At 29.5% G+C, this 25,489-nt stretch overlaps 4 protein-coding genes and 1 pseudogene across 4 annotated transcripts; 2 read left to right on the top strand and 3 right to left on the bottom strand.

Moving 5' to 3' along the window:
- Nucleotides 1–3: 3 nt before the first annotated feature.
- LOC124912915 (CTD nuclear envelope phosphatase 1 homolog) lies at nucleotides 4–583 on the bottom strand (the record flags this gene model as incomplete). The annotated part of the gene is made up of 1 exon (XM_047453551.1): nucleotides 4–583. A coding segment is annotated over exon 1 (534 nt), but the record flags the coding sequence as incomplete, so codon positions are not given.
- Nucleotides 584–6,499: 5,916 nt separating this feature from the next.
- Nucleotides 6,500–7,367, bottom strand: LOC124912914 (protein HIGH ARSENIC CONTENT 1, mitochondrial-like). Its single transcript, XM_047453549.1, has 6 exons — nucleotides 7,354–7,367; nucleotides 7,191–7,271; nucleotides 7,008–7,081; nucleotides 6,843–6,913; nucleotides 6,712–6,765; nucleotides 6,500–6,613 (listed from the first exon to the last, which is right to left on the bottom strand). The coding sequence occupies exons 1-6, from the start codon at nucleotides 7,365–7,367 to the stop codon at nucleotides 6,500–6,502; spliced, it is 408 nt and encodes a 135-aa protein (XP_047309505.1).
- Nucleotides 7,368–9,245: 1,878 nt separating this feature from the next.
- On the top strand, nucleotides 9,246–11,323 carry LOC124912913 (aquaporin NIP1-1-like). The gene is made up of 5 exons (XM_047453548.1): nucleotides 9,246–9,413; nucleotides 9,508–9,744; nucleotides 10,638–10,844; nucleotides 10,948–11,009; nucleotides 11,107–11,323. Exons 1-5 carry the CDS (start codon nucleotides 9,246–9,248, stop codon nucleotides 11,321–11,323), a joined length of 891 nt encoding a protein of 296 aa, XP_047309504.1.
- A 6,959-nt stretch (nucleotides 11,324–18,282) lies between these two features.
- On the bottom strand, nucleotides 18,283–19,172 carry LOC124912912 (annotated as a pseudogene).
- Nucleotides 19,173–21,620: 2,448 nt separating this feature from the next.
- On the top strand, nucleotides 21,621–24,641 carry LOC124911824 (integrin-linked protein kinase 1-like). The gene is made up of 11 exons (XM_047452347.1): nucleotides 21,621–22,051; nucleotides 22,137–22,211; nucleotides 22,284–22,376; nucleotides 22,480–22,565; nucleotides 22,646–22,766; nucleotides 22,967–23,046; nucleotides 23,139–23,201; nucleotides 23,677–23,890; nucleotides 23,971–24,092; nucleotides 24,162–24,273; nucleotides 24,346–24,641. The coding sequence occupies exons 1-11, from the start codon at nucleotides 21,719–21,721 to the stop codon at nucleotides 24,421–24,423; spliced, it is 1,377 nt and encodes a 458-aa protein (XP_047308303.1). The 5' UTR covers nucleotides 21,621–21,718; the 3' UTR covers nucleotides 24,424–24,641.
- The last annotated feature ends 848 nt before the right edge of the window (nucleotides 24,642–25,489 follow it).

Here is a 25,489-nt window from a genome sequence, read left to right as displayed (position 1 = left end):
TCTATCTAGAACCAGAGATGCGTATTCTTCTAAACCCGCCGTGAATATTACCAATTCAAATTTCTGACTCAGGGTTTCGAGTAATTCATCCACGAACGGACGTTTAGAAACGTAGAACTTCACTTGTACACCGTTGATTATAGGACGTACGATGAAATCGAAGATGTGATTCGGTAGATGTGATGTGGAATGGATAAGGGTTTCGTCTAGATCGAGAAAGATTGTTCTTTTTTCAGATTTTGGTAAGGGGAGACGACAGAAGTTAAGGGTACGACAGGGGAAATCTATGTCGCTGGAGATTTGGGGAAGGACTTTGTAGCCGTGCTTTTTAGGGCTTTTCTTTGCCGGAGTTCCGCCGCCGATGTGACTTAGTTTGGAGAAGATCTTGACTATGCGACGGTGACAGGTGTTAATCGAGGCGGAGACGATGGAGGATAATGTGGTGGCGGATTTGATGGGCGATGTTTTCTTCCATCTTTTGTTTCGTCGGTCCTTGATGGACTTCACCGGAGATTTTTTGAAAATCTTCGACACCATTTTCCGACAAGAGACAGAGAGACAAAATGTAGAAAAGGGTGTTGGGTTGAGGTGTAAATTTAAGATAAATTCAAACGTTGTTAGATGTATTTAAGAATGGTTGTAACGGTCAAAATATTTGGAGCCGAGCCGAGCCGACAAGCCAAAAAAGATAACGGAAAGAAATGAGTGTGATTTTGAAGATAATTCATATATTACAGTTTTTATTTTGTTGGTGACAGTATAAAACAGCTAATATCATATTTAAAATAAGAGGCCGCCAAATATATTGAAAAATCTAAAATTAAATAATAAATGTTCAAAACTGGAATTTAAATTTCAAATAATTTGAGATTTTGTGAATATTGAAAAGTTAATTTAATAATGTGATTTGGTTTTGAATTGTTACCATATTTTGGTTGGTTAACTTGAACAAAGAGTACACAATTTTCAACCTTACCATCACTATTGGTGAAATGTCAATTTATATCATTTTCAGAATTAAAATTGTTGCTAAATTAATTGGGTATGATATTTTTTTTTATTAAGCAAGTGAATCAATGAAAATAACTTATCAACATTTTCATATCAATTTCAGAATAGCTTCATATATTCAAATCAGTCTGTTTTCTTATTTTAGATTTGTTACCATATCTACTACAAATTTATTGTTTGGAGAATAAATTATTGTCATTTTAAGATATTATCTACAACTAAAGTCTCTTTTATAATGTGATTCTGATTATTAATTTAGAATATAATTTTATTTTTATAATTTAAAAAAATATTATAATTTTGAACAAAAAAATTAGTACATCTTTTTATTTATTTATTAAAAACACTTTTTTTTTTATCTTGAACTGAGTTTAAATAAAAAAAAAATATAGTTTTAAATTAATATCAAACTAAATTTTTTTTCAAAATATTATTTCATCTAAATTCATATATGAATGAGATACTTGAAAAAATAAAAAAATAAGTTATTTTCAAATAAATTTACCTATAATTTATTGATAAAATTATTCTCAAATTGGCTCATCATCACCTAATTAATAGGAATCATAGCTATTTTGTTTATAGAAAATAGAATTTTCATTAGTTAAAAAATATGGACTTTAATAAATAATTTGGAGTGGAACTTAAAAAAACATACATCAAATTAAAAACCAATACTAAAAGAGAGCGAGACAAAAACCTTTCGATTTAGTTGTGCTTTGATGTTCTGAGCAACAATACACTGAGATTCATTAGTGTCAATTTTCTCATTTCGACCATTAAAATCTCGCAAAGACAACCATGACCACAACAAAACACTCCTCCATTAGCATAACAAAGATGAGATTAAAGAGGGATCAACCTTCACTAGCAAGAATAAATATAAAAGAGGTAACCATATTACATGATTAAAAAACCCTAACAATTACAATCTTTACTACATTTTTTTCACTATAAACAAACTTACAATTCATTCACTCCAGGTAAAGTTATTACAAACTAAAATTGCAATATTTTTTATGTTTTGAATGGAATCTACGTATATGGTAGGGTAAAAAACTCGTGTTTCGTTTGAATTAACGATTTATCTTTCTTAACATCAATTATAAATTGAATTCAACAATCTAATATGTTTAAGAGAGGAGATGAGAAAAGAATTTAGGCTACTCGCTAGAACGAACGAGAAATGTCAATTAAAGTTCATGAATTATGTGAGAGATAAGAAAGGGAATCTATGCTTTTAGTCATTTTATATTTCAACAGTAAAGAATTCAGCTAAGGGTATAGGCCTCCAAGAATCACACATGTTACAATTAATTGGGTGAGGTGGCCAAAAGGACCTGGCCAAAATTAAAAAAAAAATAAAAATTCAAAAACTGATAGAAAGAAATAGTCTAATAGAATGAAATACAATGGTAATTATAAAAAGAAATAAGTTTTAGATCAGATGTCTCAATGCCTCCACGCGTCACGTACACCTCCATCTAATCATGTACATGTTGTAATATTACTTCCCTTTTAACACATCGACATCCTCACCAACAAAAATCTAATCTTTTTCCCTTTTACCCCATTCCAAGACTTGTTCCGAGTGCTTGATGTTCAAAGTTTCCATGGCTTCCCACAAATTCTCTCCATCCTTATATTTGACCAATAGTTATTGTAACCCTCGAAAAACTCTTGTCCTGAAAAAACTCGATGTTCGAGAAATTTCAACTCAGTTTGCGTGTCGAGAATTATTTTTAATCAAATATTATTTTAAAAGATTTTTTAGAAATATGTCTCGACAATTTACAATTAATTATAATAATAATTAATTTGGATCAAATTCAAATAATCTTATAAATTTAAAAAAAAATCAAATTATAATTTGATTAAAGAAATCTATATTTTAAATTAATTATAAATAATTAATTTAAAGATTATTTATTTAAAAAGAGTCGGCAATTGATTTTTAATTTAAAATTAATACATTTATACGACTACAAACGCATTGACCATAGTTTCTTTTAGGTTAAGTGTTCGGTGATACTCGAAAAAGGCTTTCACATTATATTCTTCGTACCCATTAAAATATGTCTTTACTTTTAAAAAATTAGTTTTATTACGTTTTATTTAACTAATTATTCTTTAGGTCCTAAAAATGCACAGTTTATTCTTGTATTTAAAATTGTAGAATAATATTTAAATGTTGATACTTAAGATTGATGTCGACTGTTGATGATGAAAGTACCTGAAAATATCAATTTAATGCTTTAGGATATAAAAATAAATCCCAAACAGGCCCTTATCAAAATATTTTGAAATTGTTTTCCATTTTTCATATTTTTAGAAAATGGTTTAATGTTCCAAAATTAAAAAAATTATTTTGAAATTTAAAATCCCAACCAAACAGGTCCTAGGACCGACCCTCTCGATTTGGGGTGTCATTTTCCTTGGTCCTAGGCTAAAACCCTCGGTCATGGGTTGAGGTCCCTTAGTCGAGGTGCGGGAGATCTCGATCGGGTGCGGGAGGCTCTTAATCGAGGGCTAAGAATCCTTGGTCGGGTGCGAGGAGCTCTCGGTCCTAGTCTGGGAATCCTCGGTCGGATGTGAGGAGCTCTCGGTCGGGGTGCAAAGAGCTCTCGGTCGAATACGAGGAGCTCTTGATCGAGGTGCGAAGAGCTCTCGGTCCTAGGATAGGAATCCTCTATCGGATGCGAAGAGCTCTCGGTCGGGGTGCGAAGAGCTCTCGGTCATGGGCTTGAAATCCTCAATCGAGGTGCGAGGTTTCTCAGTTCGGTGTAAGGGAGGGTTCGATTTATTCGGTCCTAAATTGAATCTAGGTTGAACCCTCGGTTAGACGACAAGAGTTTGATGTTTTTGACAAGGGCTTTGATCCTTTGATCTAAGGGCATGAGAAACTTCGCCCTAGTCTCAATGATCATTTATAATATCATCTCGATGCATCATTTGATCGGGACGATATCCCACTTAACTCAAATAGTTTTGATGAAAAAAATGTGTTTTTGAGTTTTAAGGTTTGATGAAGCGTAAGGAGCTTGTCAATAACTTCTTATGCTTCATATGGTTGAATGAAATCAAAATATGAACACTGACTGTTCGTTCTAACCAATTTAAGAACTAAAATTTTTATTTTTTATTAAAAAATTAGTTTTTGATCAAACATGATTGAGATGGCTTGAAATTAGTTTAAATATGTTTCTAATATCTTTAGAAACATATATAAAGGTTTTTGGGTTGTTGTTCTTCTGTAATAACACAAAAATAGACACCCGAATTAAAAAAAAATCAAAATCAAATTTGGGTATTTCTGATTTACGTAGGTTGGTTTGGTTTTATTTCGATAGATAGCTTCCAAATGATTTTAGGATCGTGTCCAATCAATAAATCTGAAATTACACGGTATATGAAACTAGTCGAACTAAAATGTAAAAATTTCAATTCAATATTGTACATCGAATTACAGTATGATTGAAAGTTTAATGTGAGTTGGAGAACACTCCTGATCTCTCTTAGAAGTTTTGTGGATACCTAGATCCGAGCTTTATAGCTTTACACAGAATTTCAAAAATTTCAAAAAAAAATTTAAAAATCTTTAATGGCGGATTTCTTTTGGGCGTGATTTAGTGCTTGGGATTAGATTTATTGCCTTTGGTTGATCGACCAAGTGGCTTCCATTTAGTCAAAAGACCATCAATGGTCTTTTAATTGATATTTGGCTAGTTGCCCGTATAAGCAATGATGTTGCCTTAGGGTGTAGGTAAAATAATTATCGGAGTAGGGTGATCATTTCACCTTTTGAATTGAGTCAAAATGGTGGAGAAACGACAAAGTTCCATCTTTGAAAAATCAAAGATGGAACTGTTCTTATCCAGTTCATCGTCGCAAGGAAAAAGATAAACCAGATGAGAACGACGAACCTCCTAGAGTGCTTCAGGTTCATCAGTTGATTAAAGGTGCATCGCAAATCAAAGGATCGAATTGTTTGTAGGAGTGCTTTCTTGAGATTCATCAATGTCAATGCCACCTCTTGGTTCTTTTTCTGCAAAACTGAGCCATACCACGTTCTAGCGTCTCTTGAGAAATGAATTGGAGCTATCTCCACCTTAGTAGCATCGGCGGTGCAATCCACCTTGAAAAAATGTTCAGCTGAAATAATCCACCCTTCCACATCCACTCCACCAAATTTTGGGAAATCCACGTTCATCAGTCGCGTTGGATGAACATACTGTTTGTCTATAGGGGAACTGTTCGTGAGAAACATGCTGAATCATTCGGATTATCTGCAACAGCCTCTCGACTTGATAAAACATGTAGTTGTTCTTCAATGGACTCAACCTTGCCTTCCATCCATCTTTTTACTTCCTCGAGCGTTTGAGTGATTGTTGTCATGGACACACGCCGTGATTCATTATCCGATTGATGTCTCATTTCAACCATCGTAAGGAATGACGTCTCTAATACCAAATGATACATTTAAGAGGGAGGTAAGAAGAGAATTCAAGACACTCGCTGGAACGGATAAGAAATGTTGAGGTTCATGAGTTTTGTGAAAGATAAGAAAGAGTAATTATGCTCTTAGTCATTTCATGATGAATCCAACTGAGGATATAGGCCTCTATATAATCCCACGTGATTTTGTTACAATTAATTATGTGAGGTGATCAAAAGAATAAAGCCAAAATACAAATAAAAGGAAAGTTCAGAAACTAACAAAAAAAAAAAAAAAAAATAAAGAGTCTAATAGAAAAGAAATACAATCATAATTATAAAAAGAAATAAATTTTAGATAAGATGGTCTCAATGCCTCTACGTACGTCCTCCTCCCTCCGTCTGATAGGTACATGTTATAATATTTTAAAATTTTATTAAATTATATTTTGAAACATGTGATATTAATTATTAATTTTAAATTGAAAAAATATTTTTCTTAAATTAGAATATAAAATATTGAAGTTAATTTCACAACTTATTTTATTAATTTTTGCCACGCAAAACTTCTATGCTAGTTAGAGTTGTACTTTTTATTTTTTGGACATTTTTATTTTAAGAATTTATGTTATAATATAATCTTTAATTGTTGGTATTCTAAATGTTTGCTTCATTCAAATAATTTATCTTATTTATTGTTTGTTTCCTTGATTTGTTTTTTACTTTGCTTCATAATGGTTCTTTGTTTAGCTGAATGATTATTATTTGTTTCTTATCAGAACACCGATTAAAAAATTGGACATGATAAATACACCAGCTCGTGCAAAATCCCCTCACCCGTTTAATAATAAAAACAATTATCCTAATTCATATGATGCTAACGGATATACTCGATAAATTTCTTCTTTGTAAAACATTCATAATGAAGAAAAGAAACATTGTACCATTTTCAAAAGAAACATGTAAATTATTCAATATAAAAGTCACCCGGCTCCAAAGACTTGATTGCGTCGTAAAATCCCTTATGAGACGATAAGGAAAACGTCATTGTTATTCATTTGCGGAACTTGCAAGCAGTCTTGAACATATCAGCCGATGGGTCCCCAGCAAATTCATGATCCAACCAAGCGGAATACCCTCCTCCCAAATTGGTCACATTCTTATATCCCTACCACCATATATAAAGGCCAGGAATTCAATCTTAATCAATGTATACTAATTCATTATTTTTATTTTATGCTTTTTTGGGATTAAAATACAACTTACATTGTTAAGAAGATCAACACAAGCTTTGAATGATCTCCCTCCGCTATTACACCCCTAGTTAATGATCAAAATGATGTTACAAATTATTATAAGATGCAAAGATTTATCAAATTGGAATTGATCAACATTACCACAACTAATGAATCGTCTTTTTGAAGAAGTAAGGAAACTTGAGCAAGAAATTCCGGGTTAATGAAATTTCCTAAACAAGAAAAGATGGAGAATATATTGAAAGTCATGGTTATGATCATTAAACAATAATAGAACAAATTATGGAAAATTGAAATAAATGATACCATCAGGTGTCTTGAAAATGTAAGGGACATTCAAAGCATTATCAACATGTCCCCTACTAAACTCCTCGTTTGTCCTATCATTCCAAATCAAATGCGCCCAAATAGTAATTAAACAAACAAAAAATCGATGAAATTTGAATCGAGGTCGGGATTTGGAAGAATGAAGATGAAATTTGAAATAACCTGACGTCTAAATAACGATGACCCTCGACAAGAAGATCTTTGGCTGCAGAGACATTGACGGTAACCACCACATTTTCGGTCCTGCAAACAGAACTTAGCTAAACATTCCTAAGCTATTGATTACTTGTTTCCTCTTGGAAGAATAAAAGAAGATGAGCCTTACCTTGTTTCCTCCATGAATACTTTGGGATTTTCTTATGTTGGTTCCTTATTATAAGGTTGATACCTAATTGCATATATTGGTAACAAATGATTAATTAATTATACACTACTTAATTAATTAAGTGCAAGCAAATTAAGATGCATTAGACTTTTGGAAGTCAACCCAACTCGAAGATGCTATTTGATCCATTCAAGCATATTTTATTTTATGTAATAAGCATGTAACATAATATTCCCTTTTTATTATTCTTTAATACAAATTAATGTCACAAAATTATCATATAACAGCTATTGACAATGAGGTTTAAATTAAGATTACTAACTCCATTTGACCTTCACACACAAATATATTTAATTTATTGATAAGAAAACATCCTCCATTTTAATAAATAAATGAATAAATAGGGTTAACTTTGTAAAAAATAATATTTATTTATTTATTTATTTTAGAAACTAACCCAAATTTCTACGGTCATGACCTTCAGCTCAACTTAAGATATTTGAGAATAAAATCCGCCACTTTTAGTGTCTTAGACTTTAAGTTTTATCAATTAAGTTAATAATAAATACACAAAAGATTAATTCTTTTTTAAGCATTATTTAAATAACTTCTAAATCATAATCAATTTTGGCCTGATTTCAGTTTGGATTATTTAAATAATTCAAACAAAATCAATTATTATTTTCATACATCACATACTAAAATATTCTTTATTTAAAATTATTATTATTTTATTTATTTTATTTATATATATTAATACCTTTTAAATATTCTTAACAAAAATAATTATTACCTCCTCAAAATCATTATTTTTTTTCTTCTAAATTATAGAAAAAACATATAAGCTCTTGATATGTGACTTCTCTTACAAATAAAGTGTATGCAATCTATTAAATTAACTAAATGTACCGAATGAATTATGATACTCATAAAAAATTAGAGGAGGGTAATGAAAAGATTATTATCTATTTTAATTTAGTTATGTGAAAAAAATTGATTCAATTTTGTTTAAACGTTGAGTCCGTTTCTCCTATAGAGTGCGACTAATACCCGTGGATTAGCCCACAAACACACTTAACCATTTAACCAGGTGTAGAACTTGTCGTCTGACAGACTCGAACTCAAGACCTCAGGAAGACTGGAGATATCCACATCTTTTGACCACTAGGCTAAAAAAGTCAATGAATTGATTCAATTTTGTGTTTGTTTGAGAATTTGACATATATATTATATAAGTTTATTTTGTTTATTGTGATAATTAATGTCACAACTTGGTTGTGTTAGTTTATTATTTTGTTTAAACATGTAAACTTTTCTATTTTATAAAAATTAAATGTAGTGGAGACCATTTTGCATGACATATAAGGTAGTTAGGCTTCATCCATTTCTTCTTAATTATTTAGTTCTAGCAACTTGTAAGGAATTAAAGTATATATTTCCCTTTAGGAAGTCAAACACTCAATCCAACAAAAAAAAATGTTAATTTGACCCATTCAAATATTTTACACAATGTATAATAGTGATTGACAATGAGATTCTAACAACATCAAAAAAGGCATAAAACTAGTATTTTTGAGCAAAAATGCAAGTTTTTTGGATTGATAGATAACATTTTGTTGAGATTGCAACATCCATTAATTAAACAAGTTGAAAAAGGCTCAATATATATAAAAGTACTCCAATTAAATAAAATAGATTTATCATGATCATATAAGAAATATAGTATTATATTCCAATAATCTTGTTGTCATAAAGAGAGGGTTTCCACCAAGTCCAAGTTGCTATATCTTGTCATTTCCTTTCTTCTACACACACAACAATAATCATATATATAATATGGTCAAACAGATCTAATTCCATCTCTTTATACAAACAAATCATATGATCGATCAATGACAGAAATCCGTGAAGCAATAAAAGTTGAATTAATGAATGATCAGAATATTATTGTAGAAGAACATCATCAAGATATCCATAACCAGCTTCCCTTGTTCCAACCCGATGCAGACCATGAGCAAAGCGGCCTTAACTTATGTGTTAGCCTACCTTTCATTCAAAAGGTAATAGAATAATTCATATTTCTTTTTAAATGGATCGAGTGTGAAAATTCGAACCTATCAAATAATGAATGTCATGTCGTGAATGAATTAACAGCTGATTGCGGAGATGGTGGGGACATATTTCCTGGTCTTCGCAGGTTGTGCGGCGGTGGCTGTGAATCTCGAGAGAGATAATACCACTTCGTTTTCGTCGTCTTTGCTTGCCATAGCACTTACATGGGGAATTGCAGTGATGGTAATGATTTATGCAGTCGGACACATTTCAGGCGCCCATTTTAACCCTGCCGTTACTATTGCTTTTGCAACATGCAACACCTTCCCATGGAACCAGGTTCTATCTTCTGTCTTCATTATGTTCTATCTAGTTATTATGTTTGAAAAAAGATAATTATATCCGGTACAAGTTATGACATAATTTTAAAAGTATCAAACACAAAAAAAAATATCAAAATTTACATACAAATTGATATAAAAAAAAAAGACATTAATAGGAAATGAGGGACTTTTAATAATTTATAAAGGGTTAATAATCCGCTGTCCCATGGCATTTTCTAATGTCGGTCTGTTTTTTCAAAACACTTTAAAATCATATATAGAAAAAAATTTCATTAAGAGAGTTTTGAAGAATTTTAAAGAAGGGAGACATGCATTGAGACATATGGTGAGACAGACAAATCCGACCTCAACAATAAACCCAAATAAATCATGAAAATATCTAATAGCAATGATAGAGTTAGAGTTTAATAGAAGATAACAACAATAAATTCTTTTTTATTTTATATTTTGAACTCTATTTTTCATGTTATATTTTCCCGATGTTGTGCTTTGATGATTTTTTTTTTTGTTTGCAATAATCATTTTTGAAAAGAAAAAAAATCTTATGTGGATTCCATCATAAGAGATTTTATAGGTTACTCTCCTAGCTAACCATTTATGTCTTACATATAACAATTACATAATAGTCTTTGTAGTGAAGTATATATTTGTAAAGTTTACAAATAGACAATGGATGTTAACATGATCGAATTTCTTTGTAAACTTGCCTTCCTTCGTGCTCTTTTATGAGAAATAAATCTTAGTTAATCAATATAATTACATAATTAAATAACTAATTATTTCGTAACAAGACCTAATAGTTACATTTCTCAAACATTTTTTTCCCAATTCTACCACATTATTTCAATTCTCCGGTTTGATGCATGATATGATGGGCTGGGCATGCAGGTTCCGGGCTATATTATTGCTCAAGTTGCGGGATCAACCATGGCAAGTGGGAGCCTTATGCTAATTTTCAATGGAGGAAAGGAACTTAAGGATCATTTTGTGGGTACGATTCCATCTGGGTCGGATCTACAATCTTTGGGTCTCGAGTTTATAACCACATTTTACCTCATGTTCGTCATTTATGCTCTTAGCACTGATAACCGATCTGTAAGTTGATTTAAATAATTAAATTTGGTTTGAATATAGAAACAAATTCTTACAACTTTTTATTGAACTTTAGCACTAATAAATTTGATCAATGTGGATGCAGTCTAAAGTCAATGCTGGACTTGCAATAGGGGCTACAGTTTCAGCCAATATATTGTTTGCAGGGTTAGAATAATATTTTTCTACATCCTTGTATATCATTTATTTATATTTAATTTATTAAATTTTATTAAATTTTAAATAAAATTTAATAAAAATGCAGACCCATATCAGGAGCATCAATGAATCCAGCAAGGAGTCTTGGGCCAGCAATTGTATGGAGTCGGGGCAAAGGGCTATGGATTTACATGGTGGGCCCTACTTTTGGGGCAATTGCTGGGGCTTGGGTCTACCATTTCCTCAAATTATCAAATAGGTCCTTTTGTTTTACATTTGTTGATAAAAGACTCCAAACTTCATGGAAAGCCAAATGTAAATAAGCCAATTGTTTTTTAAAAGAATAACATTTTTTTATATCTTAAAATCTGAGTTTATTTTATCACTGGACCCTATATTATATATGTTCTTTGAAGACATAATCTTTAACATAAAATGTGCAATTAATGTTTTCAACTTCAATTAATTTGCAAACTGAAATTAGGTTAAATTGAATTGTGAAACAACTAAAAAAAATTTGAGGCCACTAGATTTGGACCTATAGTCTATAACTATCTAATAAATCAGTTAACTAATTATAATATATTTCAATTTTTCTTAAGAAATATATTAAATAATAACTTAAAATAAAATCGCTTTGTTAGGACCCAGTACTATCTTAATGCATTTTGACATTCCGTTTGGTAAATTCAACGTTGTATATGTATATGCTTGTTGTATATGTATATGCTTCATACATGTGTATGTGTGATAAGGTTATTGCGCCATCCTCTTTCGAAACACTTTTTAGGTTTTAGTATCAGTTTGAGCCTGAAAACGCAAAATATATATAAGTTTTATTTTAAAATGTTATGATCTACATGTAAATGTGTTTGAGAAGGTTAATACAAAATAACTAAAATCTCTCAATTGTAAGATCCCAATAGAAACATCATGTGTAGTCATTAGAGTAGTGATACTTTTTTTTAACATTTTTTTTTATAGATTTTATGTTATAATATAATCTTTAATTGTTGGTATTCTACTGGTGTTTGCTTCATTAAAATAGTTTATCTTATCCATTGTTTGTTTCCTTGCTTTGTTTTTTATTTTGTTTCAAAATTTGGTTATTAAATTGTTCGCTCAATTATTAATATTTGTTTCTTATCCGAATACCAAATAAAAAAATGGGCATGATAAATACACCCGCTCTTGAAAAATCCCCACACATTGAATAACAAAAAAATAATATTCTAATTCATATGATGTTAACAGGATAGAAAACAGATCCTGAACTATCAAAGTTAATCAACAAAACATATATAAAAACAATCAGTAAATTTCTTCTTTTTAACATCCATAGTGAAGAAAAAAAACATTATACCATTTTGAAAAGAAACAGGTAAATTATTCAATATAACATTGCATTATTTTGTGAAAAACATAATAGTTAATCATGTCATGTGATATTTGCAAGCAGTTTTGAACATATCAGCTAGCACATGATCCCAAGTAAATTCACAATGATCTAATCTTTTTTTAGATTAGAAAATTAAAATGTCAAACAATATATATATTTTTAAATATAGTAAGCTAATATTTTGAACTAATAAATTTTTTTAATAAAGAAATTAAATGCCGAACCATTTTTAAAAAATATTTAAAAAGTTAACATGCCGAACCAGTATTTTTTTGTTTAGTAAATTAAAACGTCGAACTGATATATTTTTTTCTTAATGAGAATCAACCTATAAACAAAAACTCTTGATACTTAAACTATTCTAATAAGTTTTGTATTCAAATATCTTAATAATATAAATAATATATATTTAAATTGTTTTTATTGTTATTTTTTTTTTCAAACATAAGAATTGAAATTGTATAATTCTAAAATTTTTTTAAACATGAGAATGAATTGTAATTAATATCAATTCTGGTTGAATTAAAAGTCTAATGACAATTTCAATTCTTAGTAATTTATAAAAATATATTGTTACATTTGTCTCAAATTTTTGTCGGATTGTCAACTCAAGTCGTGTATTAGCGAGACCACGATAACATCACTAATCATCACCACCACACCGTGACCTTGGGCTAGAATTTTACTTTTAATGAACTCCCAAAATGAGTTTAAATAAAATGGGTGTAATTTAATGTTAGTATAGACATGGCCGGCCTTGGGTAAGCCCAACAAATCCCCAAGCTAGGGTAGTCCACTTCCTATGTAGTCCAGTTCCTATGTAGTTCATTTAATAAAATCAACAAGATAAATTCAATATTTTTTTTAATAAAAATAAATCTAGTATAATGGTTTTGGTTGAAAATATGATTATTAGCTATGACCAAAAACTTATTTTTTTTTATCATTTCTTTTATTTTTCAAAATTTTCGAATAACTTATTTTTTTTATCATTTCTTTTATTTGTCAAAATTTTCGATTTTTTAAAATGGGGCAGGCCAAATCTTGGGGCAGCCCTGAGTATAGATATAGTTATTTTTTTTTTCTCATTCATTATGTTCTTTACTATGTATATAAAATTTTCATTATAAATATATTTTCAAAGCAAATTGAAACTATTAAAATGAAATTGAATATAAAATTAAACCGGACATTACTCTTTTCTTTTTCAATGGACAATTCTTATCAAAAAGATATTCTTATCAAAAAGATATTTCAGATTAATCACCTAATAAGAATAATCTTGTAGCATTGAGCACTTAAAAAGATTAAATTATGAACCTAATATCTTTGTTTCCGTTAGGCTAATAGTTTTTTTTAGCATTGAGAATGAGAATGCATTAAAAAAAATAAGTACATTATACTAAACAAAATTGTTTTGCTTCCACAAGTTTATAAATAAGGTGAGCAATTGATATATTATGTAATTAGTAATAGTTTCAGGAGATTTGAATATATTAATAAGTGATATACACAACAATAATAACAAAAAAAAAATATTTACCTTCACACGCTATAACATTTAAATATTGTTATTTCTTTTAAATGACATTCATCATCTCTCTTATATGTAACCAAACATTGATGACTCATAAAAGCAATATCATTGCCTCTTTCATTGTTCAATATTTCAACAAAATGCATTACTAACCCGTATTCTTTCGTAACCAAACATTTACTCTTTTTTATCTATCAACACGCACAATGTACCAGAAGGTTTGTTGAGTGTATGCGTGTTGATCAATAAAAACATAATAGATGTTTGACTGACGAAGGAATACAGGTTTGTAAATTGCTTAAGTTGCATTTCCTGAACAAGGATAAAGAGGAAGTGATATTGACTTTCATGAACCATTAGATACGTAAAACCATAACTATGCCTGAAAACACAAACTAGAGAACAATAGAGATACAAAAGAAATCTGTGGCGGCAGAAATAAGAGATGAAAGAGAAAATTAGGGCAAAACAGTGTGAGGTTTCCTTTGGGCTTGTGCCCTTTTATAAATAAATCAGTAGGTCAAAAATGTATATTTTAAAACAGTTTTTACACCTTACAATTTTATCAATTATTCAATATTAAGCTCAATCTCATATTACATGACAGATTAATTATTTTTTCAGGATTGAGTAAAAATTATAAAAAAAACCTTGATTAATTACTTATCTTCTTAAAATTTATTAAATTAATTTTAATTAAATTATTTTTCTTTTAATGATTAAAATTATATATTTAAAATACTTAATATTTATTTTTTCAATTAATATTACAAATATTAAAAAAAATGCTTAAAATTAATATTTAATTTAACAAAAAAATAGTTATTAAAAGATATACCTAAAATGTTACTGTAATCTTAATAGAGATTGTATGAATATATAAATATATATAATTTTCATTTAATTATATATATATATATATATATATATATATATATATATATATATATATATATATATATATATATATATATATATATATATGCCTAAAAGATTATTACCTAACTATTTTAAATAATAATATTATTTTATTAGTCATATAATTCTTAATAAAATAAATTTTATTAAATAGTATATATGTGTTTTATTGGGTTAATATTTGTAAAAATGTTTTTTTTTTAAAATAATTGAGTATTTTACTCTAATATATTTTTTAAACATTTAAATTAATAATTAATACATGTAAAAAATACATAATAATTAAGAATATAGTTTTTAAAATTCAGTGTCACGTTTAAATATTTATCAAAATCATCTAATCAAGTGAATAATAATACACAAGTTTAGCATGAAAAAATCGCTTAGAATATATATTTTTTAAAATATAGTTAATATTTTAGAAAATTTATTTGAGTTAGTTATTTCAGCACTAACTTTAATTTGAATAACTATTTATAATTAAAAAAAAATACAACCATAATATTGTATTCTTCTCTTGATTAATATGTACATATATAGTGAAGTGTTTTTGTGTGTATTTCTTTGGCAAGTCATGAAGTGAACATGTACCATTTAAAGTGCTTATACTTTGTAACAGTTTGCCAATTCTCTTAGTTACACCCTTAATTTATGTTATCAAAATCAATGGTTGTCTATTTAACTGAAATATTTATTTTTTCTATGGCAGTTTGTAGACTAAATATCAGGAAAAACCTAAGAATACTTGAGGATATGAAACAATTATCAAATAAAAAGAGACATTTGATTGCGAAAGAGGAGGAAGACGAATATGATTCTATTGTATCGGTTTTCATATAATATAATAATTGTCTGTAACAGAATTTGACTTGGAGATTCGACGGATACCTAAAAAAACTAGGACGTTGATCCAATTTTAAAGTACTATGCGATCTCGGAAAGCCCATTTTTTTTGATAACTCTACTCGTTACGGAATCTCAGGTGTCAAAGTGTGGGTTTCATATAATAAAAAAAAGGGACGTGTTACACCTATATTAGTTCGAACTTTCCCGAGGATTTTACTTTTATCTCCCCTACTACTGTGAGAAGGCAGCCTCGAGTACGAGTAAGGATGTCGATATCCTTGAAAAACAAAAACAACGTGACAATCGAATCAACCAAGTAAAGAACCTTCTTCAAACAAAGTGAACACTAAGACAAATGTGGTTGCTCACACCAGCTACAATGCCCCTAAACTTGTAAACGACAATGGAGGCATATACGGGGTCTAACTCTAACGATAATAAGAAGGCCAACCAACTTCACAGTGACAGCTCTAGATTGACATAAATTTTCTTGAACCAAATTAAAGAGGTGGCTACAGTTAAAAAACTTAAATTAAAAAGTTTTATTTTTATGCTAAGTATTTTTAGAATACTATTAATTATTTTAGGCATGAGTGGGATAACCAAGAGATATATATGGAAGACATATTTAATAGACATCATGATTTATTTTGACAATTGAAGAGACAAACATTTGAAGAGATAAATACTTTTCCTATAAAGATTTGTAACCATTCATATGATATGAATAAGAAAAAATACAATGCTAAGCTACATCAGACAATAACCTCAAATCCTACCATGGATGAGCACGTCTACTTAAGAACGAGAACAAAAAAAGGCGATCAAGACATCAATCGTGGATGCGACAAGAAGGAAAAGTAAGCCCCATCTAATGTGGAAACACAAAATGAGCAAACAATGATTGTGCTCTCGTGTTCGGGGTTGACATGGCAATCATCAAGGCCAAAATCAGTTCGCGTTCTACCAAACTTCTAGCTCATTACTTCTGAAGGATTTGAAGGATTTGAAAGTTAGATTGGAAGTGATCTACTATCCACATTTTTTGAAACACAACTTGACACAGATTTAACCAAACTATCTTGAGGATCATCCCATTCCACCTACTAAAGTAGTTGAGCATGAGGATGTGACTAAACCTTTTATTTCTATAAAAGGGACACGTGAGGAAGATAACTATACTGTTTCATTATTTCATTGTTTTAATTATAAGTTTACAATTTTTTTTAAAATGCAGATTTTAGACAGACAACATCCGTGAGATAAACCAAATTATTACATCGGGGTGGGTCTTATTTCAACTGAAACCAGGTCACCCAATACATTAAATATGTTTGGTGGAGGCATTTTGCAGTGGGTTAAAAAAACCTTATTTTAATTAATTTTGTTTTTACGATAAAAATGTGACATTACCCATAATTTCTTAATTTTTAATTTGATACACTATTTTCTTTATCCAATTTAAAAAAAGACAAAACTTACCTTTATATACTCTCGTTTTATACATAATTTTCTCCTTATTATTTTAAGCCCACCCCAAATATTTTTAAAGTCCACCCAACCTCAAATTCCTGAATTCGTTCCTGAGTTAGAGCATGGGTCCATCAAGTCCAAAACTTTTTCTTGGAGATTTTTCAGCTGAAGACGTGAAAGGAAGAGAAAGAAGATTTTGAAAAAAATATTTCAAAACTGAACGGAAAAAATAAAAGAAGACGAAACTTTTCTCAATGGAAAAGAATGTACTAAAAGCTTAACTAAAGTAATTCTTACTTATCTTGAATAATGACAAAAATAAATATTAAACTTATAACTAATTATAATCATCCAGGAAAGGGAAATATTATTTTTTTAACTAAAATAATGATGAGTTATTTTAAATGACAAAAGAAAATATTAAACTATTAATTAAAGTAATTACTATTTTTATTTATTAGCAAAAGGAAATGTCAAATATTTAACTAAATTAATGGCTATTGTTCTTCAATAGCAAAATAAAATATTAAACTTTCAATTAAATTAGTGACTACTTATCTTGAATAACAAAAAGAAATAATAAATTTTTAACTAAAATAGTAGATACTTTCCTACCATGACTAAAAAATATTAAACTTTTAGCTAAAGTAATGAATATTTACTTTCGATTACATCTGGAAATATAAATTTTTTTAATTAAAGTAATGGCTATCTATCTTAAATGATAAATAAAAATATTAAACCTTTAATTAAATTTATGGCTAGTTCTATTCTTTGACAAAATGAAATATTAAAATTATAAGTAAACTAAAGGCTACCTAACTTCAACAGGCAAAATAAAAAAGTTAGTACGACAGAACATACTCTGAAAAACAAGTCAAAAATATACTTTCTAAAAATCGAGTCACAAAACATTATCATAAAGAGATCGCATAAGTGATTAAAAATTTAACCACGGGTGGCAAAATGTTTCATTATTGGAACGTCGCAAATAATAGAAATAGAATGTTGCTCGTGGATAAATAAATTGTGAAAAATAATGACAAGTCAGATTCACATTTCACCCAAATTTTTGTAGTAATTTCGTTAATTTTTTAAAAACGTCATTGTTATTCATTTGCAAAACATGCCAGCAGTTTTGAACACATCAGCAGATGGGTCCCAGCAAATTCATGATCCAACCAAGCGAATACCCACCTCCCATATTGATCACATTCTTATATCCCTACTCAAAAACACAATTCAATCTTAATCATTTCTATATAAACATCAATATTTATCCATCTATGAACATAGTGAATTATTTTTTACGTGTGCTTTTAAGGATCAAAATAAAATTTACATTGTTAATTAAGAAGATCAACACAAGCTTTGAATGATCTCCCTCCGCTATTACACCCCTAGTTAATGATCAAAACGATGTTATGAATGATTTTAAGATGCAAAGATTTATCAAATAGAAGTTGATCAACATTACCACAACTAATGCATCGTCTTTATGAAGAAGTGAAGAAACTTGAGCAAGAAATTCCGGGTTAATGAAATTTCCTACACAAGAAAAGATACAGAATATATTGAAAATCATGATTATGTTCATTAAACAAGAATATAACAAATTATATATCTAAACTTGAAATAAATGATACCATCAGGTGTCTTGAACATGTAAGGGACATTCAAGGCATTATTAACATGTCCCCTGCTAAACTCCTCTTTTGTCCTATCATTCCAAATCAAATGCACAAATAGTTAACAAACAAAAAAAATCAATGAAATTTGTATTGAGGTCGGGGTTTGGAAGAATTGAGATGAATTTTGAAATAACTTGACGTCTAAATAACGATGACCCTCGACAAGAAGATCTTTGGCTGCGGAGACATTGACAGTGACCACTTTATTATCATCCCTGTAAACAAAACATAGTTAGAAACAATTCCAAGTCTGATTATTACCTCCATGGAGGAATGAAAGAAAATGAGCCTTGCTTTGTTTCCTCCATGTGTTTTCTTCTTTATCTTTCTTTCTTAGGACTTCTTGGTTCCTTATATTATAGGTTGACTTTGAACATTTAACACAAACAAAAGTACATGTACTTAAAATGCAATAATGTGTACTAATCCTAGGATTAATTAATATAATAGTTACATGCAATCAAAGCTCCATTAAACTTTAGAAAAGTCAACCTTACTAAAATGTTAATTTGAACTATTCAATTATTTTCCTATGTAATGCCAGGAAAATAAGAACCATTCGACTTCATTGTTTTATGACAAATTGTGTTTGAAATATTGTACAATAAAATGGAGAGAATTTTTCATAAACACAAAAAAAAATATTATAATGGGAAAAGGAAAAGAATTTTTCACAAGGACATGGATGATATGACAAATAATATATATCATATGCCATTATATTTAATATATAATAACCCATCTTTATGGTCATTTGATATCAGTAATATATTAATCCATGTAACCTTTTGATTAAATGAAACACCACTTCCTAATAACAAGGATAATAATTTCAATGTAATGAGATTAAGTAGATTGGAGGGAACAAAGACTAACGATATGTGTAGATAAGAGGTGGATATTTTCAGTTTCCTTGGGTCTTGGATTTGAGCATGTTAAACGGTAAATGTTGTGCCTAGTTACCTGTATTTGTATGCTATATGATTAATCCGTGGTCCCATTATTTTTTTAAATAATGATTTGTTTTCAATATAATTTATCTAAAAAAAGAATAAACATCATAAAAACAACATGAAACTCGTATATAACAAACAATTTCTCAAAGGGAAAAAACATCAAAATACCAGGAACAAACCTGATGATACAAAAAAACAAACAAAAAACCACTACTCAAACATCCTCAGGACAAATTGTGTATGACAACTATGATGTCCATTTGTACCATGAAGTCCATTTAAGACCATCTAGGAATAAAGAAAAACTTCAAGATAATAACCACATCAAGAATGTCATGAACTTTGTTTTATCTGCATTTGTTAAGCAACCCTTTTAATTTTTCTTGCACGACTCACACCTCATTTAGTTAAAACGTTATTACTAGTAGTAGAAATCAAATCTAAGACTCATTGACACTTGACCTACTCAAGGGTAAAAACATGGGATAGGTTATTTTTATACCATTTGCAAAACTATAGTGAACATCATCAATTCTTTTACAATGGTTGGAATCCATGAATGAAGAGATTATGATCGATGATTTAACCCAAGATCGTGAAGTTTTATTTTAAGCCTGGTTAAGAAAGTATCTTGAATTAACTCAAGTAATTAGCAATATAGAATTGATCAAACATATTCTAGATCTAGATAGTAATACAATATAAATTCAGCAATGATATTCTTGTATATGATGCATAAATGATATGATAAATAGAGAAATCATATTACTCTATCTAAGTTATTTGAATTATTTGTTTTCAGCCAACTTGTGTTTTTTTGTTATGTTCCTAAGCCAACTTGTTGAAATGCGGTAATATGCTTTCACAAGCCAGCCGGCCATGTGGAATTGACTTTTTCCCATTCAAGTTGTGCTTTAGACTTTTAATGATATATTTCACATGTTTCTATAAATAGAATAATTGGATTAGATTGAGATGAATATATATAAAAAAAAACTAATAATAGTCAAAATAATCACCTCCCTAATTTCATGAAATATTCCAACTTATCCTAATTCTATTATTATTATTTAAAATTATCTTGACCATTAACCCATAAAAAAATACTAGTTTAAGTTAAAACTAGTATTTAAAAATCAAATACCTCAATTTTGATTCAAATTAATGTGTCATAAATTAGGACTTTGAAATCTTTGTTATAGTTTTTTTTTTTTGAAAAAGTCCATATACAGTAAAAATGATAAAAATCGTATAAGCACAACACAAAAGCATGACATGAAGATAAAATAATAAGTAAAATAGAAAACGTTACTCAATAGGTTCTCGAGCTCAAAAATCTTCGAGAATAATAATTATCTCTCCGACGAACTCTCCGAAATTAATAACAGAAAGCATCATGATAATAGAAAATATGTAATAATTTTTTTTTATAGAATATTCTCCAACTTAATTACTTTGAACAATTGACTAAATTTTTTCTTTTGTGTGGGTTGGCAAATTTGAACTTTTTTTTTTAAATATTTTTTTCATTTCCTTCCCCTGAAAGTAACTGAAAGTAATTATTGAGATAAATATGGATAGTGTCTAAAATTTAACTCCCTTAGTATTTCAGTAGTTAAATTAAAATAATGACTTTTTAAAAGTCAATTTTGGTATCTTTTCAAGATTAAGACATTATTTAGATTATAATCAAAATTCCAAGGACCATTCTTTTCTATTTTCCAACCATCCAGAACGCGTGATCTCAGTTCACGGGTAATAATATATAACCGCCATTGGTCAGCTCCAAGTTCTTCGCTGCAAAGAACTCTAAAATCTCTTCAAATTCTTCATTTCTGCTTGTTAAATCTATAACTAGGGTTTAATCAGACGAAAATTGACTTCATTTTCGATCGGAGATGGATTCCAGCGCAGTGACGACGGCAATGAGATTCACGTTAGGTAGACAGTCATCTATGGCGCCGAGTTTCCAGATCAGCGATGAATCTGAGGAATTAGTGAGCGTTGATGAAGATGATATCGATCCAGGAGTCAGACTGATGTATATGGCGAATGAGGGAGATTTGGCTGGAATCCGTGAGCTATTAGATTCGGGATTGGATGTTAATTTCCGAGATATTGATGATAGAACGGCGTTACATGTTGCCGCTTGCCAGGGTTTCAGCGATGTTGCTGAACTGTTATTGGATAATGGTGCAGATATTGATCCTAAGGATCGTTGGGGAAGCACGGTAATGTTCTTATCTATTTCTGTTGATTTCATCTGCTTTGAAAAACTGTTTATGTTACTAATTTGAAAATTGATGTTATGCATAGCCGATTGGAGATGCTATGCATTATAAGAATTATGATACAATAAAACTTATGGAGAAACATGGCGCAAAGCATCAGGTATGTGCTTAATTCGGCTAAAGAATTAGCAATTCATTTTTAGTATACTGATTCCTCGGTTTGATCAATTAGGTGATTTCCATGCATGTCGATCATGGTCCAGTACCAGAGTATGAAATAAATCCGAATGAACTTGACTTTACAGAGAGTGTTGATATAGCAAGGGTATTATACATTCTTCACAACTTGATCAATAAGAATCCTAGAAGTGATGAAACTTAGGAATGACAGCATTTCTATGACTGAATCTTGAATGTTTATATGTTAGGGAACTTATTGTATTGCATTGTGGCGTGGAATTCAAGTTGCTGTGAAGAAGTTAAGGGAGGATTTGAGTTTTGACGCAGATAAAGTGTGAGTTGGATAACTCTGTCGCAATTTCCCCCGTGTTTATAGGAAGTAATTGATTTTTCTTCCTTGTTGTTTTCAAGCAGAAGGGCATTCAGAGATGAGCTTGAATTGCTTCAGAGGATTCGACATCCAAATGTTGTCCAGTTTCTGGGTGCTGTTACTCAAAGTAGTCCAATGATGATCGTGACAGAATATCTTCCCAAGGTTATTATCTATTAATTTTAAGATAAACTAACGAGATTTGAAGAAAAATTGAATATTTCAGATGGATTAAATTTCTGTTTTATGCCTGCTTTAGATAGAAGATTCAGAACAATGTCTTAGTAACTGTTAACATTTAACTGTAACTCTTCTAAATGATTAACTTCTATGACATTTAATTTATTTTTTTCATGGTATTATAGGGTGATCTTCGTGCATTCCTAGAAGCCAGAGGACCTTTAAAAGTCAGAAGTGCTGTGAGATTTGCGCTTCATATTGCAAGGTTTGTTATTTTACTGAAACAGAGGTTAAAAAAGGAAAAAAAAATTTAACAAGGAATGGTCATTAATTCTTGAAATTTGATGATTGTTTCAGGGGAATGAATTACTTGCATAAGAACAAACCCGAAGCCATAATTCACCGCGACCTTGAGCCCTCGTAAGTTGAAGTTTGTGTCTTTTTTTTATTGGGAAAACTGCTGAATGACACTTTATTAATACCCAAAGAAACATAACAAAATCAAAGAGTTTTCATTTCTCGGGTATCAACACATGCTTTGAACCCACAATTCAAACAAACATTCATTAGAATACAAATCAATTTCGCATTCATTACAGAGAAGTCAACTCTGGTGAGTATTTGCAATTAGTGTCCATCTTCTAATGAGTTTAGTGAAAGACCTCTAAACTTGATATCTTTCCAAACTTCATTTTCATTCCTCCTCCTCGGCTTCAGAAAAACTCGAGCATTCATTCCTCTCTTTCCATAGTTCATAAACCAAGGCATCAAAGAAGTATCTGAAAAGATCAGAAAATAAACTCATCTTGACGATCCACTCTTTAATCTCTTCCCAATTCCTGTGTCTTTATTAGCTCCTAGAAATGGTTGATAAGATGTTGGTTTCAATTAACAGGAATATTTTGCTGGATGATTCTGGGCATCTGAAAGTTGCTGATTTTGGAGTTAGCAAGTTTTTAAGAATCACAAGAAGAATCAAAGAAGAAGAAGAAGACAAGCCATTGAATGGTCATGACTCCTCATGTAGATATGCTGCTCCAGAGGTTTTAAGAAAGGAGGAATACGATACAAAAGTGGATGTTTTCTCCTTTGCTCTTATTTTACACGAGGTAAGAAAGAAGGTTTAACTTTTCATTCTCATCATCATGAAAAATGGCTTTCCTTAATCAAATTTGAAATATCATTTTAGATGATTGAAGGCTGTCGTCCATTTTCTAGCAAAGAAGACAATGAAGTTTCTAAATTCTACGCTGCAAAAGGGCGACCACCCTTTAAAGCTCCGGCCAAGCATTATTCACATGGACTTAAAGAGTAAGTTTGATTGACTTCTTTTCATTTTATAGAGCCTATTTCTAAAACTACAATCTGTTAAATGTACAGCCTGATTGAAGAATGTTGGAACGAGAAACCATCCAAAAGACCTTCATTTGAGAAAATCATCCTCAGGCTTGAACACATTCAAAGGAGCCTCGGTCACAAGAGGAGCTGGAAGGTCGATAATCTTTCTTTATTTCTACATGAATTAATATTGAAACAGATCTTTAAAACTCGGAATTGAATGCAGGTTAGAACCTTGAAATGCTTCTACCAGGACAACGGAAGCATTGGAAGCCACGGAAGCTATTCATCGCGTTCATCTTGAAGCTCGAACTTTATAAAGATGGCAATGGAATTGTAAGATATCGATATTATCTTGATCTTTTTAGTGTTGATTGATGTGACCAGTCATGTATTCTTTCATATATAATTGTAGAAGGAAGGGTATTCAAGTATTCTTTTGTGTACATTTTATAATTCATTGTTACAAAACATGTATCTTAATTATGATCAAATGTATCCTATGTTATATAAACTTTTTTTTAAAGTTCATTATTAATAAAATGTTTATGAGATTGCAGTATAAAATTATTGTGTTTGTTTTTATATTTTCATCCAAATATAATGTGTATTTTTGTTAGCCCAAATATTATATTTGGGTTTTACCGATGTCAATTATAATCCGTTCCGCGGTTTTCGATCTGAATTGTCATGTAGTTGACCGGTATCTCCATCTTTATTCGGTCTCGAACACTAATAAAATAAGAGTAAATCGAGTAATGATAGGGGAGCGAAACATTTACAGCGAATGGGAGTGCTGAATAGACAAACTGATTTAGTATATATTTATTTTTTTCTTTATTTTCATTAATAATTTTCTCTCACTTCTCACTATTTATCTTTTCTCTCTATATTAATTAATAAGCATTCAATAAAAAAAAATCAATTTTTATTATTAAAAAACACTTAATAATTAATCTCTTTAATTTTTTTTATCATAAATATATTTTTTTCTACAAAGGTTCAAAAAAACAATATGTTATTGAACAAATTGTGAAGAAATCAATTACAAAGACTCGAAAAAATGTTTGATTTATTATGTTTTAGACAACTATTTTTAGTATTAAATTATATTATTTTTATTCTAAATTATATATAAAAACAATTTATCGATTATATTATGTTTTTTGATTTTGTAAAAGTAGATGTTACCATATTTTTTTGGTAAGTTTATTTTATATTTTGGATCATGTTTTTTTGTTACTTTAATTAGGTTGTGTAATTTATTAATATAAAATAGTAAATTAACCAAATGAAATATTTTTAATTAAATATATAACACAATTAATTATTATTTATTTTATATTTAGTAATTTTAATTATTGAAAATA

The sequence above is a fragment of the Impatiens glandulifera genome, chromosome 8, assembly GCF_907164915.1.
Source record: "Impatiens glandulifera chromosome 8, dImpGla2.1, whole genome shotgun sequence".
NCBI lineage: Eukaryota > Viridiplantae > Streptophyta > Magnoliopsida > Ericales > Balsaminaceae > Impatiens > Impatiens glandulifera.
This window is presented reverse-complemented; position numbering and strand designations above follow the sequence as displayed.

Coding starts and splice junctions, on each gene's coding strand:
- LOC124911824 (XM_047452347.1), top strand. CDS start 21,719: ATGGATTCCAGCGCAGTGACGACGGCAATGAGATTCACGTTAGGTAGA. Junction 23,047..23,138: donor TTTGCGCTTCATATTGCAAG/GTTTGTTATTTT, acceptor TGATTGTTTCAG/GGGAATGAATTACTTGCATA. Junction 23,891..23,970: donor TTGCTCTTATTTTACACGAG/GTAAGAAAGAAG, acceptor ATATCATTTTAG/ATGATTGAAGGCTGTCGTCC.
- LOC124912913 (XM_047453548.1), top strand. CDS start 9,246: ATGACAGAAATCCGTGAAGCAATAAAAGTTGAATTAATGAATGATCAG. Junction 10,845..10,947: donor TTAGCACTGATAACCGATCT/GTAAGTTGATTT, acceptor ATGTGGATGCAG/TCTAAAGTCAATGCTGGACT. Junction 11,010..11,106: donor GCCAATATATTGTTTGCAGG/GTTAGAATAATA, acceptor ATAAAAATGCAG/ACCCATATCAGGAGCATCAA.
- LOC124912914 (XM_047453549.1), bottom strand. Junction 7,082..7,190: donor CATCGTTATTTAGACGTCAG/GTTATTTCAAAT, acceptor TTGGAATGATAG/GACAAACGAGGAGTTTAGTA. Junction 6,914..7,007: donor CATTTTCAAGACACCTGATG/GTATCATTTATT, acceptor TTTCTTGTTTAG/GAAATTTCATTAACCCGGAA.